Here is a 20,614-nt window from a genome sequence, read left to right on the forward strand (position 1 = left end):
GCCTCCACTTCCTGGGCCCGACACAAACACGTCACAGCCTTGAGCAATGCCTCCACTTCCTGGGCCCGACACAAACACGTCACAGCCTTGAGCAATGCCTCCACTTCCTGGGCCCGACACAAACACGTCACAGCCTTGAGCAATGCCTCCACTTCCTGGGCCCGACACAAACACGTCACAGCCTTGAGCAATGCCTCCACTTCCTGGGCCCGACACAAACACGTCACAGCCTTGAGCAATGCCTCCACTTCCTGGGCCCGACACAAACACGTCACAGCCTTGAGCAATGCCTCCACTTCCTGGGCCCGACACAAACACGTCACAGCCTTGAGCAATGCCTCCACTTCCTGGGCCCGACACAAACACGTCACAGCCTTGAGCAATGCCTCCACTTCCTGGGCCCGACACAAACACGTCACAGCCTTGAGCAATGCCTCCACTTCCTGGGCCCGACACAAACACGTCACAGCCTTGAGCAATGCCTCCACTTCCTGGGCCCGACACAAACACGTCACAGCCTTGAGCAATGCCTCCACTTCCTGGGCCCGACACAAACACGTCACAGCCTTGAGTACAACCGTTTGTGAAAGCGCAGGAACCAATAAGAAGGCTGCTAAAAGCATAACTTAACATTAACATGTAAACCAATTGTAATGCTGTAGCCTAGAGAAATGCCTTGTTCCTCTGTAACCTGACAAGTCCTGTTTACCTCGAGCTATAAAAAGCAAGCGCACGCATTGTTCCAGGCCCTCTTGTATGTTGTAGAATGGAGGGACCAAGTTCGAACTTGCATTAAAGATCCTTGCCGCTTGGCTTTGACTCTGGACTCTGGTGGTCTTCTTCGGGGAACAAACGGTCTGGGCATAACATTTGGGGGCTCTCCCGGGATTCCCCCAAGCCCACCAGACCCCCGGTCAACGGATCTACTAGGATCAATCTGCTAATAGGTGAGCCGGCTCGTCTCTGTTTGTCTGTCTGTGTCCGTCCTGAATCTAAGGCTGTCAGCCTGTCTGAATCCGCGGCTCTCTAAGTCCGCTCTGAATGAATCTGTGACTCGCGAGGTCTGAAGCTGAAAGCTGACATAAGTCCTGGCGGACGCGCTATAGGACAGCCAGCGGAGACCGGTGGGAGACGTCCCCCGGCTCTCATCTGATTCTTATCTGAATTTATTCTGACCCAGATTTCTGGAGCGCGCCTGCGACTGACATAACTTGTTGATATTCCAGCAACTTACTTTTCCCTTGCAGGACCTGTTCCATCCAGTAACTTACTTTTCCCTTGCAGGACCTGTTTACCTGATAGCAGGGACCCACTGTCCACAGAACCCCCTCCGTACCTCTCCGGGCCGCAGGCCTCAGCCCCCGCCAGGCTGAGCCGCGGGAGGGAGCAGGCGGACGGGAGGCGGCCAGCGCACCCGGACCCACTGAAAGGGAAAGCAACTCTGAAGGGCCGGCGTGGGTCCTCTGTAAGCTGAGCGCTGGTCCCCAGGGCCCCGCCTTTCTTTCTCTCTAAAGTCTCTCTTCCACCTAACGAGAAACACCCACAGGTGTGGAAGGGCAGACCACCCCTTCATCTGGCGTCCAACGTGGAAGCTTTTCTCTAAGGTGAAGGTACGCCGGAGCGTGGTCATTGAGGACAAGTCGACAAGAGACTCCCGAGTGCGTCTACAGTCAGCCTTGTGGTAAGCTTGTGCGCTCGGAAGAACCTAGGGTAACAATGGGGCAAACTAAAGTAAATATGCCTCGTATCGCAGCTTTATAAAAATTCTCTTAAAAAGAGGGGGGTTAAAGTGTCTAGCAAAAATCTAAATACGCTCTTTCAAACAATAGAACAGTTTTGTCCATGGTTTCTGGAACAGGGAACTTTAGATCTAAAAGATTGGAAAAAAATTGGCAAAGAATTAAAACAAGTAAGTAGGGAAGGTAAAATCATCCCACTTACAGTATGGAATGATTGGGTCATTATTAAAGTAGCTTTAGAACCGTTGCAAACAGAAGAAGATAGTGTTCCAGTTTCTGATGTCCCTGAAAGCTGTGCAGTAGATTGTGAAAAAGAGGCAGGGATAGAATCCTGGAAAGGAAAAGAAAGTTCACACTGTTAATGTGTAGCAGAGCCGGTAATGGCTCGGTCAACGCAAAATGTTGATGATAATCAATTACAGGAGGTAATATATCCTGAAACGTTAAAATTAGAGGAAAAAGATCCAGAATTAGCAGAGCCATCAGAGTCTAAACCACGATGGCCAACTCCTCTTATAGCAGCTCAGATGCCTGTAACCTTACAACCTCAAATGCAGGTTAAACAAGTACAAACTCCAAAAGAAGATCAAATAGAAAAAGATAGAGTCTCTGTCATGAAAATGCCAATCCTGATTGTCAATCAGCCATTAAGCCATTAAAAGGAAGGGTTCCCACAGGATTAGATGTAATCTCAGAGTATGTTAAAGCCTGCGATGGAATTGGAGGAGCTATGCATAAAGCTATGCTTATGGCTCAAGCAATCACAGGAGTTGCTTTAGGAGGACAAGTGAAAACATTTGGGGGAAAATGTTATAATTGTGGTCAAATTGGTCATCTAAAAAAAGAATTGCCTAGTCTCAAGTAAACCAAATGTAACTACTCAAGCTACTACAATAACAGATAAAGAGCCACCTGGCCTATGTCCAAGATGTAAAAAGGGAAAACATTGGAGTATCCAATGTCATTCTAAATTTGATAAAAATGGGCAACCACTGTTGGGAAACGAGAGGAGGGGCCAGCCTCAGGCCCCGCAACAAACTGGGGCATCCCAAATTCAACCCTTTGTTCCTCAGGGTTTTCAGGAACAACAACCCCCACTGTCACAAGTGTCTCAGGGAATAAGCCAGTTATCACAATACAGCAATTATCCCCCGCCACAAGTGGCAGTGCAGCAGTAGATTTATGTACTTTACAAGCAGTCTCTCTGCTTCTTGGGGAGCCTCCACAAAAAATCCCCACAGGGGTATACGGCCCATTGCCTGAGGGAACTGTAGGACTAATCTTAGGAAGATCAAGTTTAAATCTAAAAGGAGTTCAAATTCATACTGGTGTGGTTGATTCAGACTATAAAGGCGAAATTCAATTGGTTATTAGTTCCTCAATTCCTTGGAGTGCCAGTCCAGGAGACAGAATTGCTCAATTATTACTCCTACCTTATATTAAAGTTGGAAACAGTGAAATAAAAAGAACAGGAGGGTTCAGAAGCACTGATCTGGCAGGAAAGGCTGCATATTGGGCAAGTCTGGTCTCTGAGAGCAGACCTGTGTGTAAGGCCATTATTCAAGGAAAACAGTTTGAAGGGTTGGTAGACACAGGAGCAGATATCTCTGTCATTGCTTTAAATCAGTGGCAAAAAAAAAAAAAAAAAAAAAAAAAAAAAAAAAATTGGCCTAAACAAAAGGCTGTTACAAGACTTGTCGGCGTAGGCACAGCTTCAGAAGGGTATAAAAGTACAATGATTTTACATTGTTTAGGGCCAGATTATCAAGAAAGAGAGATCAGCCTGTTACTGTGTCTATATAGAAGGAAGTAGACATAAGAGACTCCATTTGGTTCTGTATTTGAGATGCTGTTAATCTGTGACCCTACCCCCAACCTTGTCCTTGCAAGAGACATGTGCTGTGGTGACTCAAGGCTTAATGGATATTGGGCTGTGCAGGATGTGTCTTTGTTAAACAAGTACTTGAAGGCAAGTACTTGCTGGTTAAAAATCCTGCCCGTCCCTGGGCAATGGAACATCTCGGTGTAAAACCCATTGTGTGATTTGTTTACTGAGCAAGGAGAAAACCGCCTTTAGGAATAAGGTGGGACTTGCTGGAGCAATGCTGCTAAAAGGTTTATGGAGATGTTTGCATATGCATTTCAAGGCACAGCATTTTCCTTTAAACTTACTCATGTTACAGGGATTTTTGTTTATACGTCTTACTGCTGATTTCCTCCCTACAATGATCCTATTGTCCAGCCACTCCCTTATGTTTAAGGGGGTGCAAAAATCATTATGCCCGCTCCATTATACAGCCCCATGAGTCAAAAAAAAAAAATCATGACTAAGATGGGATATATACCAGGAAAGGGATTAGGAAAAATGAACATGGCATTAAAGTCCCAATTGAGACTGAGAAAAATCAAGAAAGAAAAGGAATAGGATATCCTTTTTAGGGGTGGCCACTGTAGAGCCTCCTAAACCCATTCCATTAACTTGGAAAACAGAAAAACCGGTATGGGTAAATCAGTGGCCGCTACCAAAGCAAAAACTGGAGGCTTCACACGTATTAGCAAAGGAACAATTAGAAAAGGGACACATTGAGCCTTCATTCTCACCCTGGAATTCTCCTGTATTTGTAATTCAGAAAAAATCAGGCAAATGGCGTATGTTAATGGACGTAAAAGCCGTAAATGCTGTAATTCAACCCATGGGGCCTCTCCAACCTGGATTGCCCTCTCCGGCCATAATCCCAAAAGACTGGCCTTTAATTATAATTGATCTTAAGGATTGCTTTTTTACCATTCCTCTGGCAGAGCAAGATTGTGAAAAATTTGCCTTTACTTTACCAGCCATAAATAATAAAGAACCAGCCACCAGGTTTCAGTGGAAAGTATTACCTCAGGGAATGCTTAATAGTCCAACTATTTGTCAAACTTTCGTAGGTCAAGTCCTTCAACCAGTTAGAGACAAATTTTCAGATTGTTATATCATTCACTATATTGATGATATTTTATGTGCTGCAGAAACAAGAGACAAATTAATTGACTGTTACACATTTCTGCAAGCAGAGGTTGCCAACGCAGGACTAACAATAGCATCTGATAAGATCCAAACCTCTGATCCTCTTCGTTATTTAGGGATGCAGATAGAAAATAGAAAAATTAAGCCACAAAAAAATAGAAATAAGAAAAGACACATTAAAAACATTAAATGATTTTCAAAAATTGTTAGGTAATATTAATTGGATTCGGCCAACTCTAGGCATTCCTACTTATGGCATGTCAAATTTGTTCTCTATCCTAAGAGGAGATCCAGACTTAAATAGTAAAAGAATATTAACCCCAGAAGCAACAAAAGAAATTAAATTAGTGGAAGAAAAAAATTCAGTCAGCACACATAAGTAGAATAGATTCTTTAGCCCCACTCCAACTTTTGATTTTTGCCACTGCACATTCTCCAACAGGCATCATTGTTCAAAATACTGATCTTGTGGAGTGGTCATTCCTTCCTCACAGTACAATTAAGACTTTTACATTGTACTTGGATCAAATAGCTACATTAATTGGTCAGACAAGATTACAAATAATAAAATTGTGTGGAAATGACCCAGACAAAATAGTTGTTCCTTTAACCAAGGAACAAGTTAAACGAGCCTTTATCAATTCTGGTGCATGGCAAATTGGCCTTGCAGATTTTGTAAGAATTATTGATAATCATTACCCAAAAACAAAAATCTTCCAGTTTTTAAAATTGACTACTTGGATTTTACCTAAAATTACCAGACATAAACCTTTAGAAAATGCTCTGACAGTATTCACTGATGGTTCCAGCAATGAAAAAGTGACTTACAGAGGGCCAAAAGAGCGAGTAAGCGAAACTCAATATCAATCTGCTCAAAGAGCAGAGTTGGTTGCAGTTATTACAGTGTTAAAAGATTTTAATCAACCTGTTAATATTATATCAGATTCTGTATATGTAGTACAGGCTACAAAGGATATTAAGACAGCTCTAATTAAATATAGCATAGATAATCAGTTAAACCAGCTGTTCACTTTGTTACAACAAAAATAGGACATGAGAAATAGAGGAAGGTAATAACCTGGGGAAGAAGTTTTGCTTGTGTTTCACTAGGAGAAAATCAGCTTCCTATTTGGATACCCACTAAACATTTGAAGTTCTATAATGAACCCATCGGAGATGCAAAGAAAAGCGCCTCCATGAAGACGGAAACACCGCAATCGAGCACCATTGACTCGCAGGATAAATCAAGTGGTGATATTAGAAACACAGATAAAGTCACCACGCACCAGGAAGGCAGAGCTGCCAACCTGGGCACAGTTAAAGAAGCTGACGCTGTTAGCTAGAAAAAGCCTAGCCAGCACAAAGGTGACACAAACCTCAAAAAAAAAAAAAAGAAAAAAAAAAATGCTGCTTGCAGCTTTAATGGTTGTATCAACGGTAGTAAGTCTCCCCATGCCTGCAGGAGCAGCTGCAGCTAATTATACCTACTGGGCTTATGTGCCTTTCCCGCCCTTAATTCGGGCAGTCACATGGATGGATAATCCTATTAAAATATATGTTAATAATAGTGTGTAGGTACCTGGTCCCACAGATGATTGTTGCCCTGCCTAACCGGAGGAAAAAGAATTGATGACAAATATTTCCATTAGGTATTGTTTCCAGTTACAGTGCGACTGGAATACTTCAGACTTTTGTATTACACCCCAAGTTTATAATGAGTCTAAACATCACTGGGACATGGCAAAACGCCATCTACAGGGAAGAGGAGATAATCTCACTTTAGACATTTCTAAATTAGAACAAAAAATTTTGAAGCCTCTCAAAGTCATTTAAATATTGTGCCTGGAACTGAGGCATTAGATCAAGTGAAAAAAAAAAAAAATTCTTTATAGATTAAACCCCACGACTTGGATTAAGTCCATTGAGAACTCTACTGCAGTAAATTTTGGAATTATGTGTCTCTGTTTAATCGGTTTGTTTTTAGTGTGCTGGACCAGGCAAAGAATCCTATGCCAAAATCGAGAGGATGAACGAGCCTTCGTCGCCATGGCACATTTATATAGAGAAAAAGGGAGAGAGAATGTTGTGGGAAGTCAGAGACCTTGAATGGAGGGACTGGCTGAAGCCACGGCAGAAGAACATAAAATACGAAGATTTCATGGACATTTTATTAGTTCTCCGAAATTAATGCTTTTGTAATTTCTTATGTCTGTCTTTACTTTAATACTTTTGTAATTTCCTGTGTCTTTACTTTGATCTCTTAGTCCCATCTTCTTTGTAAGCTGAGGAGAATATATGTCACCTCAGGACCCTGTGATGATTGAGTTAACTGCACAAATGATTTGTAGAGCATGTGTGTTTGAACAATATGAAATCTGGGCATCTTGAAAAAAGAGAACAGGATAACAGTGATGTTCAGGGAACAAGGGAGGTAACCTTGAACTGGCCGCCGGTGAGCCGGACGGAACAGAGCCATATTTCTTCTCTTTTTGAATGCAAATAGGAGAAATATCGCTGAATTCTTTTTCTCAGCAAGGAATATTCCTGAGAAAGAGAATGCGCTCTGAGGGAAGGCCTATAAACGACCCCCTTGGAGGCGTGCCGCCTTTTACAGTTGAGGCCGAAGGGATGAAATAAGCCCCGGCCTCCTGTAGTGCTCTCAGGCTTATTAGGATGGGGAAATTCCCACCTAATAAATTTTGGTCAGTCAGGTTGTCTGCTCTCAAACCCTATTTCCTGATAAAATGTTATCAATGACTGTGCGTGCCCAAAATTTCATTAGCAATTTTAATGTTAACACCATCCTGTGCTCTCATCCTGCCCCCACTTACTTTGTAATATTCTATTACTTTGTAAAGTTTGTAATCTCAGTGTCATGATGACAATGGTAAAATTCCTTTATGTTTCCCCTGTTAGCCCCCTTCCTTGGACCCCTGCTAAGTCTACTATTTCTGCTTACTGTAGGACCTTGTGTTATTAACAGAATTTTGCGGTTTGTCAAGGAAAGGTTTGACACCATACAGCTCATGGTCCTCAGAGCTCAATACCAAACTGTGGACACTGAAATGGAGTCAGACCTATAGGACCCAAGATTGGCTCCAGAGGTACCTGAGAGAGGGGGAAATGAAAGGACACAAACACGTCACAGCCTTGAGCAATGCCTCCACTTCCTGGGCCCGACACAAACACGTCACAGCCTTGAGCAATGCCTCCACTTCCTGGGCCCGACACAAACACGTCACAGCCTTGAGCAATGCCTCCACTTCCTGGGCCCGACACAAACACGTCACAGCCTTGAGCAATGCCTCCACTTCCTGGGCCCGACACAAACACGTCACAGCCTTGAGCAATGCCTCCACTTCCTGGGCCCGACACAAACACGTCACAGCCTTGAGCAATGCCTCCACTTCCTGGGCCCGACACAAACACGTCACAGCCTTGAGCAATGCCTCCACTTCCTGGGCCCGACACAAACACGTCACAGCCTTGAGTACAACCGTTTGTGAAAGCGCAGGAACCAATAAGAAGGCTGCTAAAAGCATAACTTAACATTAACATGTAAACCAATTGTAATGCTGTAGCCTAGAGAAATGCCTTGTTCCTCTGTAACCTGACAAGTCCTGTTTACCTCGAGCTATAAAAAGCAAGCGCACGCATTATTCCAGGCCCTCTTGTATGTTGTAGAACGGAGGGACCAAGTTCGAACTTGCATTAAAGATCCTTGCCGCTTGGCTTTGACTCTGGACTCTGGTGGTCTTCTTCGGGGAACAAACGGTCTGGGCATAACATATGCACCTAACACTGGAGATCCCAGATCTATAAAACAATTACTAATAGACCGAAGAAATGAGATAGACAGCAACACAATTATAGTGGGAGACTTCAATACTCCACTGACAGCACTAGACAGGTCATCAAGGCAGAAAGTCAACAAAGAAACAATGGATTTAAACTACACCTTGGAACAAATAGTCTTAACAGATACATACAGAACATTTCATCCAACAACCACAAAGTATACATTCTATTCAACAAAGCATGGAACTTTCTCCAAGACAGACCATATGATAAGCTATAAAACAAGCCTCAATAAATTTAAGAAAATTGAAGTTATATCAAGCACTCTCTCAGACCAGAAAGAATAAAACTGGAAATCAACTCCAAAGGAAACCTTCAAAACCATGCAAATACATGGAAATCAAACAACCTGCTCCCAAATGAGCATTGGGTCAAAAACAAAATCAAGATGGAAATTAAAAAATTCTTCGAACTGAACAAAAATAATGACACAACCTATCAAAACCTCTAGGATACAGCAAAGGCGGTGCTAAAAGGAAAGTTCATAGCCCTAAATGCCTACATCAAAAAAAAAAAAAAAAAAAAAAAAAAAAAAACTGAAAGAACACAAACTGACATTCTAAGGTCACACCTCAAGGAACTAGAGAAACAAGAACAAACCAAACCCAACCTAGCAGAAGAAAGGAAATAACCAAGATCAGAGCAGAACTATATGAAATTGAAACAAACAAAAAACCCCACAAAAGATAAATGAAACAAAAACCTGGTTCTTTGAAAAGATAAATGAAATTGATAGACCATTAGCAAGATTAACCAGGAAAAGAACAGAAAAAATTCAAATAACCTCATTCAGAAATGAAACAGGAGATATTACAACTGACACCACTGAAATACAAAAGACCACTCAAGGCTACTATAAATACCTTTACACACATAAACTAGAAAACCTAGAAGAGATGAATAAATTTCTGGAAAATTTATATTATATAAATATAATTTATATAATAAGTTATATAAATTATAAATTTACCAGCTGAGACCACAGGTACACACCACCACTATTTACTTTTTGTAGAGTCAGGGTCTTGCTATGTTGCCCAGGCTGGTCTTGAACTCCTGGACTCAATGTTTATTTCTTTATATTGCTGAGTAATATTTCACTGTATTAATGTACTATAGTTTGTTTATTCCACTTTCTGGAGTTTGTAAACAAAGTCTCTATAAATCTTTGTCTACAGGTTTCTGTAAAGGTTTTCATAGTCTATACAGAAAGGCACATAGCACAGATAAACACATAGCAGTAGAACTACTGGGTTGTATGGTAAGTGTAGCTTATAAGAAACATCCAAACTGTTTTCCAAAGTGGCTGTATCACTTTGCATTCTCACCAGAAATACAGTTGCTCCATATGAAACCCAATAGTCCCATAGATTCTTTTTTTTAAATAAACATGGAACATTGACCCTTCTGGTCTTGGAGCTTGAACTTTACAATTTGTTTTATCTGATTTCCCTCCTGAGGAAACCACCTTCAGGCCTCTCAAAAAAAAAGTATCAAAGAACTGAAACTCCATAGATCACCACATCCAGACAATAAGATGCAGACCCCTCATTCATCATTATTGCTTCCTTGTCTCTCCCTAGTTTCTGTGTTCTTATACATTCTTACACATCTTCCCTGTTATGTAAACCCCTAGTTTTAACTGGTCAAAGAGATAAATCTGAGACAGCTCCCATTTCCCGGGTGCAACATCCGATTAAAGCCTACTTCTTTGGCAATACTCATCACCTCAGTCATTGGCTTTCTGCGCAGCAAGTAGCAGGACCTAGACCAAACCCCTGGTGTTTCAGTAACACATGTTGATATCGTTTGGCTCTATGTCTCCACCAAAATCTCATCTTGATTTGTAATCCCCACATGTCTAGGGAAGGACCTGTAATCCCCATGTGTCAAGGGAGGGAGGTGATTGGATCATGGGGCAGTTTCCCCCATGCTGTTCTCGTGATAGTGAGTGAATTCTCACAAGATTTGATGGTTTCATAAGTGTTGGGCAAGTTCCTCCTTCTCTCATTCTTCTCTCTCCTGCTGCCATGTGAAGAGGGTCCTTGTTTCCCCTTTACCTTCTGCCATGATTGTAAGTTTCCTGAGGCCTCCCAGTCATGCAAAACGGTGAGTCAATTAAACCTCTTTCCTTTATAAATTACCCAGTCTCGGAAAGTTCTTTATAGCAGTGTGAGAATGGAGTAATGCACATATCTCTGTCAGTATTTGGTATTGTTAGATTAAAAAACGCTAGCCATTTCAGTCATTTTAATAGTTTTGTAATAGTGTTTTCTTGTGGTTTTAACTTGCATTCCCAAATGATGCTGATGTTGAGCAACTTTTCATTTGTTTATGTACCATACATAATCATCTTTGGTGAAGTGACTGTTCAAACATTATGTTTGTTTTTAGATTGTCATTTCATTTCTTATTGAGTTTTATTAGTTTTTTTCATATAGTCTAGATTCAAGTCCTTTATTAGTTGTGTGCCTTGCAAATATTTTCTCTGAGTCTGTGGGTTGTGTTTTCATTTTTGTAACAGTGTCATCAGAGAACAGACATTCTTAATTTTGACAAAATCAAATTTTTCCCTTTATAAATTATGCATTTTGGGTTGAATCTAAGAACTCTTTCACCTAACTCAACATCACAAAAAACTTTTCCTATGTTTTCTTGTAGTAATTTTATGGTTTTTGGTTTTATGTTTAGATCTATGATCCATTTTGAGTTAAAAATCTGTATAACGTGAGTATAGATTGATGTTAACTTTTTTGTATGGGACTATCCAATTATTTCAACATCATTTGTTGAAAAGACCACCTTTCTTAATTAACGAATTTTACACCTTTGTCAAAAATCAATAAACCATATACAAGTAGCCTCTCTATTCTGTTTAATGACACACTGTCTTGGCTATTGCAGCTTTATAACGAGTCTGGAAATAAGGTAGTATGAGTCCTCCAACTTTGCTCTTTCTCAAGATTGTTTGGTTATTCTAGTTCCTTTGCCTTATATATATTTTTATTATATATTTTTGAGTCACCTTGTCAATTCCCACCAAAAAACAAAACAAAAAAAAAATCCTGATTGTATTTTTATTGTAATTGCGTTATATCTACAGACCAATTTGTGGAAGACTGACATCTTAATAATATCGAGTCATTTAATCCATGATCATGATATATCTCTTCGTTTATTTAGGTCTTTTATTTCTTTTAGCTCTTTCAGTTTTCAGCATACAAATCTTGCACATATATCATAATATTTAGATCTACACAGTTCATGGTTTTTTTATTTTATTGTTAATGGCACTTTTAAGATTCAATTTGTAATTGACCATTGCTAGTATACACATATAGTATGTAAATACAACTGATTTTTGTATGTTGACTGTCTTTTAACCTGCTAGCAACAAAAGGAGAAGAAGTAAAGAAAGCATTCAATAAATGCACTGGGACTAAAAAGAATGAAAATCACATTTATAAGCCTTGCTAATAAGTGTGCTAAAAGTTAGAAAAACCTCAAAACAGAGTACATGCTTTTCATATTGCTCATTATTTTAAACTCTCAAAGGACAACTGTATTTTAAAATTTCTGTACATTATTAAATGTGAGATACTAGAGAATATTAATGAGTTATATTAAGTTCTGAAATTCAACAAATATTTCTGATGGGACAGAGAAAAAAATGAATTATACCTTTCCAAGCACTGTCAGCTGCTGAACTAAAAGATGAGCACTTTCTGTCTTTCCAGCACCACTTTCTCCAGAAATAACAATGCACTACACATAGAAAAGAAAACTGTGAGAAGACCTTATCTTCAAAATTCAGGTGACATTTAAGTAACTATGAGGTAAATTTCTAAGAATGGGAGACTCTTCTTACCTGATCTGAATTATATGTTATCATAGATTGATATCCTAAGTCAGCCATTGCAAAAATGTGAGGAGGACTGGCAGTTCTCTTTGATCCAATATATAGTTTGGAATGCTAAGGGTTAAAAAGAATACATTTGTAGGGCTTTTTGTTTTTTTGTTTTTGTTTTTAAGTCCTGAATTATTTACAAATATAGCTCCAATTTTTTTTTTTTGAGACAGAGTCTGGCTCTGTCGCCCAGGCTGGAGTGCAGTGGCCAGATCTCAGCTCACTGCAAGCTCCGCCTCCCGGGTTTACACCATTCTCCTGCCTCAGCCTCTAGAGTAGCTGGGACTACAGGCGCCCGCCACCTTGCCCGGCTAGTTTTTTGTATTTTTAGTAGAGACGGGGTTTCACCATGTTAGCCAGGATGGTCTCGATCTCCTGACCTCGTGATCCGCCCGTCTCGGCCTCCCAAAGTGCTGGGATTACAGGCTTGAGCCAACCCGCCTGGCCAGCTCCAATTTTTAAAGCAAAGTATAAATAAAAACGCCATTTTATACCACCAAAACATTATTACGTGCATGTTACACACATATTGCACATATATCTAAATGTATAACTATGTAAAATAAAAGCCTGACACACGCTTTGGGAGGCCGAGACGGGCGGATCACGAGGTCAGAAGATCGAGACCATCCTGGCTAACATGGTGAAACCCCGTCTCTACTAAAAAAATACAAAAAACTAGCCGGGTGAGGTGGCGGGCGCCTGTAGTCCCAGCTACTCGGGAGGCTGAGACAGGAGAATGGCGTAAACCCGGGAGGCGGAGCTTGCAGTGAGCTGAGATCCGGCCACTGCACTCCAGCCCGGGCGACAGAGCGAGACTCCGTCTCAAAAAAAAAAAAAAAAAAAAAAAAAAAAAAAAAAAAAAAAAAGCCTGACACAAAACAGCCCAGAAATATGATATGACACAAAGTAATTTAAAAGATTCTGCATTGTACTTCCAAAGCAGAATGTAAGGTTTCAAAATTCCATTATTTACTTAAGTGAAAGCATTCATTAAAAATAAGACGATCAGGTTTCAGTTTGTTAACTGCTCCTTGGATATAATAATGTCTCACACATGACCATCATTTTTTTCCTTTCACATCATTTAACATACAGTCTCTCATTTGATTTGTCCACGATCACACAGTGAATTGATAGTAGGATTGCACTAAAGCCCAAATCTTCTGAAACATAGGTCAGGGCTCATAAATTTACTGTTATTCCTATAAATTTTAGGATGGTAAAAGATGACAGAGATGTACTTTTCACATGCAAAAATAACTATTAGGAACAGTATTAAATAATTTTCTGGAGTACATAAATAGCCAGAAGAGAATGAGTCCAATTAAAAATGAAAAACAACCTTGTTTAATTCCAGAATAGTATTCTATATTTAAGCCATTAGGGGTTGAATAGTTGATAATTATATATTCATATTCATAAAACATGTGTGTGATATTAATGAAGTCAATAATACATCAAAAGGAATTTTTAACTCATAGTGACAATTTTTATAGCCATTAAGTATGTATTATCTACATAAACAATGTAATTATACTTTTGATGCTCCCATACTCGGTTCAGCGGTAGACATACATTAAGTGCATACCTTTTTAAGCAGACTTAAGTATATGCTTTTAAAGGCATCTGTTTAGTGGCACAATATCTAATGTAGAGCCGTTACCAGTAACTGAATGTAATAAACACTCTGGCACACACATCTGGAGAAAGGAAGACCACAAACTGCACCCAGATTGACTCCATCTTCTACTTTTCCTAGTTCTATGTTTTAATAACAATTATATAACTGTTTATTCAAAATAGTGGATAAAATTTTTCTGGCATTCATTTAAATTAAGTATCTGCATGTATAATTATGTGTATGAAGTAAGAGAATGCACCCCATATGACATACCTTTGTGGAGTAAAGATCCAGACTCTGAAAAGGGTTAAGAGCAATGAGTATGTCTCCCACATAGATATAGATCTGATCTCTGGAATAACACTTCTCAAGTTGCTCTGAGACTGTATTCTGCAATAAAATAAAATAATTTCTCCTTCTTAAAAGTTATTTGTGGCCAACTACAACTTAAAAAGTAAACAATAAACAGAACATCTGGAATCTGGACCAAGGATTAGAAAAATAGACACATTGATAGTAAAAAATATATAACATCAGGTCTGCAACTACTCATTCACTTGACAGGCATTTCTTTTGGTTTTGAGACGGAAGATGTCACTGTTACCTGCATTTTCCAGAGGACATATTATATGTCACAGGAATTTTAAATATATAATGCTTTCAAGAAAGAAGTAATAGCAATAAGTGACGTAAAGATTAACAACGAAGTAAAGAGAAACGGGAAGGGAAGACAGAGTGAACATGATTTAATTTCAAATCAAGGTGATCCAGTGACTTTATGGAATGTCCTAGTCCTTTTTTTTTTTTTTCCCCAGACTTTTGGCTTTATGAAGTACCGTGAAAAATTTTTAAATGTAATTTTCATAGTTGATAAGTCATTTGAGTAAGTGAATTGGGGTTGATAATGTTGAAAACCACCATTTATAGTACATGACACAAGAGAGGAGCAAAATATCTTAGGTCCAAAAAGAAACTAAAAATAAAATATAGACAACAGAAACAAATCTACCATTTAATATATTAATATATTGATCAACAACATGATTAGTGAAAACTTCTTTGCAATCCACAAGCCTAGGAATTTACATTATTAAAAAATTTTATATGTAAGAATTCAGAAAGGTGTCTGCAGTCTCTGACTTGCCAACATGATTTGATTTCAAGATGTTTGATGATCTTGAGATTATTCTGAGGAAGTACTTGAGTTGTTTATGCAACTCTAAATTTACCAAATGACTACCTCTATTCAGAACTTACCTCTTGATTGGTACATTTCTGAGTCAAACGCTCAGGCATGTATCAGCAGTGTAAAAAAAATAAAAAAAGGTGTTCATCAGGCAGGACAGAAGTCCTGACCTTCTGCTAAAAAGAAGGCATTTATTTCTCTAATGATCTGACTATGTGGAATAAAGAAGGGTGAGGAGAAAGGAGGCTGAGACTAGAATTTAATAGCTTGGATCTGTACCTTCACAAAAAATGTTTGAAATACTTCTGAGATAATTAGAATAAGGAGTTCCAAGCAGAATTCAATACCCCTGAAAGATAAGCTGTGTGAAACAAGGGTTTTGTGATCCCACGAGGAAGAACACTGACCATGGTAACAGACAGGCTGTTGAGGTATTCCGGAGTTTCTGGGTACAGCCACTGAGAGCTGAAACAAGAGAGGAAAAAGGGGGAGGCCACCACATGGTGGTTACAGTAGGCTGACTGCTCTTTGAATACAATATATCATATCTTTGAGACTCCCACAAATAATGAAAAAGAAGGAAGATCTGTGGCCTAAGAACTTATACTGCGAGGACTTCACCCCTGACAGTTGAGCATCAGAAAAAAATGAACACTAGGCTGGAAAGATCTGTAAATTTGAGTTATATAGATTAAAACTGAAGATAAGAGAAATAATAGGAAGCTAAGAGACAAAGAAAGCATGAGACTTACAGATGGAAGACATGGGCAGAGTGAGTGTTAACACTCTTAATAACCATCATAATCTATATATTCCTTCCCCTTCTACCAATACTCGTGTTTTCTATAAATTAAAAAAACATCTGGAATGTCTAAGTTTAATTAAACTGAAATTCTTACCTCATCCAAAACTTCTAGGGTTGCTAAATCATCTACATCCTTCAGATTGGATATTAGAGACCAGTTGAAGTTCCCTTTCTTGGTGTGAATACGTTCATGTCTGTGGAGAAAAATGCTTTCTGATTTAAGAACTGATTACTGATCATAGTAGAAGTAAGTTTTAGATACATATGACACTGAAAATCCTCTGTGAATCTGTTTATTAAATTCAATGATAACATACCAGAAAATATCCTAACATATTTGATCTTTACTGTTTGTTTACTCCTCTTCATTGGAAACAATGCAAATTACAGAATTTACTTCATGGATGATCAATAGTACATAATTTCCTTAAAGAACTATCTTTATATGATTTGTTTTAAAGCTTCCTCTAAATTTCTGTGTGATTGAATCTGTTACAAGGTGATGAGTCTGAAGGGTTTGAATTCATTACATTCCTAATTTTGTTGGAGGTAGTGTTAGGCCACTGGTGGTCAAGGTATGGTCATTTTTAATTATTATTCAGCAAAATTTAACAGGAATACAAAATAAATCACATTACAAATTTTCAGAAGGTTAGATGTGTGTAAAAATAGATTTCATGTACCAATAAGTTTATTTTCAAAGTAAAACATTTCAACAAGTTTCAAAAACAGCATAAAGATCTTGATTTAACACAAAGGCTGAAGAAATTGCTAAGAGAAACACAATGGTTTATTTAAACTTTTCTGGACATCCATTTTATTTTGAGGATAATTGTATTTCTGGTATCTATTTTTGGATATACTCTTAAGTATCTGGATTTGCCCCTTGGTAGAAGGGGAAGGAATATATAGATTATAAGGGTTATTAGGCCGGGCGCAGTGGCTCAAGCCTGTAATCCCAGCACTTTGGGAGGCCGAGACGGGCGGATCACGAGGTCAGGAGATCGAGACCATCCTGGCTAACACGGTGAAACCCTGTCTCTACTAAAAAAATACGAAAAACTAGCCGGGCGAGATGGCAGGTGCCTGTAGTCCCAGCTACTTGGGAGGCTCAGACAGGAGAATGGTGTAAACCTGGGAGGCGGAGCTTGCAGTGAGCTGAGATCCAGCCACTGCACTCCAGCCTGGGCAACAGAGCGAGACTCCATCTCAAAAAAAAAAAAAAAAAAAAAAAAAAAAATCTTAACACTCACTCAGAAAACTTTAATGGTTTCTTATTGCTTAGAAATGTAAGCCTATTAATAAACTGCCCCTTCCCGCTACTCCTTTTGTTTACTATAGTAGCTTCTGTACTCTCTCATTTAGGGAAGGACATCATTCCCACTGCTTTTTCTCTCATTCCTACATCACTGAATTTTCTGTTATATCACCCATCCCACAAACAACAACAAACTGCCCTCCCCTGACTTACAGTTTCCTCCATCTGCTGTTCTATTTCTTTGCTTTATAGGAAAAATCCTCAAAAGAATTATGTATACTTTTTTGTTTTTTTTTTTTTTTTGGAGATGAGTCTCACTCTTTCACTCAGCTGGAATGCAGTGGCGCGATCTTGGCTCACTGCAACCTCTGCCTCCCAGGTTCATGGGATTCTCCTGCCTCAGCTTCCTGAGTGGCTGGGATTATAGGCGTGGCCACCAAGCTCAGCTAATTTTTTTTGCATTTTTAGTAGAGACGGGGTTTCACCATGTGGGCCAGGCTGGTCTTGAACTCCTGACTTCCAGCGATCCGCCCACCTTGGCCTCCCAGTGTGCTTGGGTTATAGGCGTGAGCCACCGCACCCGGCTTATACTTAGTTTCTTCAGGCTTTCATCTTGACACTCTATGGAAGCAGCTTTTGTTAAAGACTCTACTGACCTTTACATTGCTAAATCCAATGGTCAATTTTAAGTCCTCGTTTTACCTAATCTACCAGCAGCATTTAACAAAGGCTTTCTTGAATACCTTTGCCTTGGTCTCCTATAAGTCTCTCTTGATTCTCTTCCTTATCTCACTGGTATCTCTGTCTGAGTATCTTTTTCTGTTTTTTCCTTATCTTTCTGTTACATTTTGGGGGTCTCCCAAGTTTCAGTTCTTGAAGTTATCTTCTCTACATTCACTTCCTTATTTCATAGCCTTACATACCACTTATTCACTGATAACTACTAGCTCCAGACTTCTGCATATAAATGCTTATTTGATAATTCACTTGAAGAGACAGATACATCCAAAACCACGCTCCTAAATACTCTGCCTCCAAACCTACTCCTTCTCTGTGATTCTTTATCTCAGTCAATGGTGACTCCTTTCTTCTGATTGTTCAGGAAGTTAGAGACATTGTTGGCTCTTCTGTTTCTCACACCCCTCATGCAATCTGCATACAAATTCCATCACCTCTATCATCAAATTCTATCTAGGGCTAGACATTTCTCCCCACCATCCCCCACTATATTTCTTCTCACTGCTGTAACCGCCTCCCAAGAGGTTTCCCTGCGGCCACCTTTACCTTCTGACACTCTTCCCAATACTGCAGCCAGAGTGATCTCCAAAAAAATAAGTCACGTCATGTCACTACTCTGCTCAAAGTTCCTGATCGTCCCATTATTACTCAAAGGAATATCCAACGCTGTACCATGGCCTACGAGGCCTATATTGATTTGTGCATCTGTGCCTCCCTCAACACCCCTATTATTTCTCTAACATTATCTGTTTCTAATATCCCTCCAACTCAATTCTTTCCAACCTCATTGGCTTTCTTACTGTTTCTTGAATGCGTTAAGCATGCTTCTACCTCACAGCCCTGGTACTTGCTGTTTCCTCTGAGTAGAATGCCATTTTCTTTGATACCTGTAAAGCTCTTTCTTGCTTCCTATGGGCTTCTTTCAATATTACATTAATCAGAGTCTTTTCCTGGTGAGCCCTTGTAAATTAGTGGCTTCTCTCCAGAACCTCTCATCACCCTTTTCCTGCTCTATTTTTAGCCACTGGCTCCTCCGCCAGTTCTCCTCATCACCTCTCACATTCTACCTTGTCCTCTTTCATCTCCTATTAGATTGTAATTAATATAATACCAATCTAGATTTTATTGTAATAGTAAGACAGAGTACCTGTATTGTTCACTGCTGTATCCCCAGCAGCTGTAACAGTGCCTGGCACGCAGTAGGCCCTCAATAAATATTTGTTCAATGACTCATTACATGAAACTCATTCAAGGCCTTCCATAACATTACACAATCTGTCTTTCCAGTGTGTTTGCCTGAAAGTACACTTTTACACTTTAGCTTAACTGGACTTGTTTCTGTTTCTTAAACTATACATCCCTGTGCTTTTTTCACCTGTCATTTTGTTTCTGTTATTTCCTCCTCAGCCCCATCTGTATGATAAACCTTATTCACTTTTCACAATCCACCTTAAATGTCACCTCTTTTACACTCCTCAGCACAATTCTATACATCCTTTAGGACAGATATCTTAGTTAAATGTCATTTCAGTCATTCTTGTGCTGGCCTTATACCCTTTACTAGATTGTAAATTTCCTAGGATAGGAATATTTTTTCAACATATGGTGCTGGAACAATTGGACATTCACGTGCAAAAAAAGTGACTCAAGACACTGACCTTTAAGCTTTTACAAATATTAACTCAAAATAAATCACAGATCTAAATGTAAAATGTAAAACTATAAAACTCCAGAAGATAACATAGGAAAAAATCTAGATACCCTTGGGTTTGGAAATAAGTTTTTATATGCAACACCAAGAATGCCATCCATGAAATAAAAAACTGATAAATTGGGCTTCACTAAAATTATAAACATCTGCATTGTGCAAGTTTATTTTAATAAAAAATGAAAACAAAAAATTCTCTCCAATCACACTTCTTCGGACTGTGCTATTTTCCTGCTAGGACACTGACTAATAGATCCAGTCAGTCACTGACTTCTCTTCAACTCGAATGTTGCAGATTTCTGGTCACAGATCTCACACATGAAAGATTAGAGTTTTCCCTCCACTGGACCCTGAAGTTACTCATTAATTATTTACCCCTCCACAGGAGACTTCCTAGCTCATTTTAGATAGCAGTGGTCCAAAAATGTCTATCTTCCTAGCTTCCTATATCTATTTTCCCTCTTCTTCAAATGGAAGCTAATACAAACTCACTCCAGTTCCTTACCTTTTATCTCAAAATGTTAGTATATTTTCACCTATCTTCTAATACTCCCTCACCCCCATACACATTTCTTTTTCACTTTCCAGGGTAGAAGTGCCACCTTTCTTTTCCAGGGCTAACCCTTTCCACCTGTCTCTCGATTTTCTTTCCTGTGCAGCTTGCTGTATCATGCCATCAGAAGCTTCCTTTCCACAGATCCATATTCCCAGTTGATCACGTCTTCCATCATCCTAAGGTGTACAATCCTCAATTTGCTGCTTTCTTGTTAAGAAAATAAAAACC

General features: G+C 39.4%; 1 protein-coding gene across 1 annotated transcript in view; it reads right to left on the minus strand.

Annotated features, from left to right (window-relative positions):
• Positions 1-20,614, minus strand: part of MYO3A (myosin IIIA) — a 292,667-nt gene that overhangs the window by 150,958 nt on the left and 121,095 nt on the right. The window contains exons 11-14 of the mRNA XM_030940862.1: positions 16,221-16,320; positions 14,409-14,525; positions 12,473-12,577; positions 12,286-12,369 (exon numbers count right to left, since the gene is read on the minus strand). Of these exons, the coding sequence (XP_030796722.1) occupies positions 12,286-12,369; positions 12,473-12,577; positions 14,409-14,525; positions 16,221-16,320 (406 nt within the window). The remainder of the gene's footprint in view (positions 1-12,285; positions 12,370-12,472; positions 12,578-14,408; positions 14,526-16,220; positions 16,321-20,614) is intronic.

Source organism: Rhinopithecus roxellana, chromosome 11 (genome assembly GCF_007565055.1).
Source record: "Rhinopithecus roxellana isolate Shanxi Qingling chromosome 11, ASM756505v1, whole genome shotgun sequence".
In the NCBI taxonomy this organism is placed as follows: Eukaryota; Metazoa; Chordata; class Mammalia; order Primates; family Cercopithecidae; genus Rhinopithecus; species Rhinopithecus roxellana.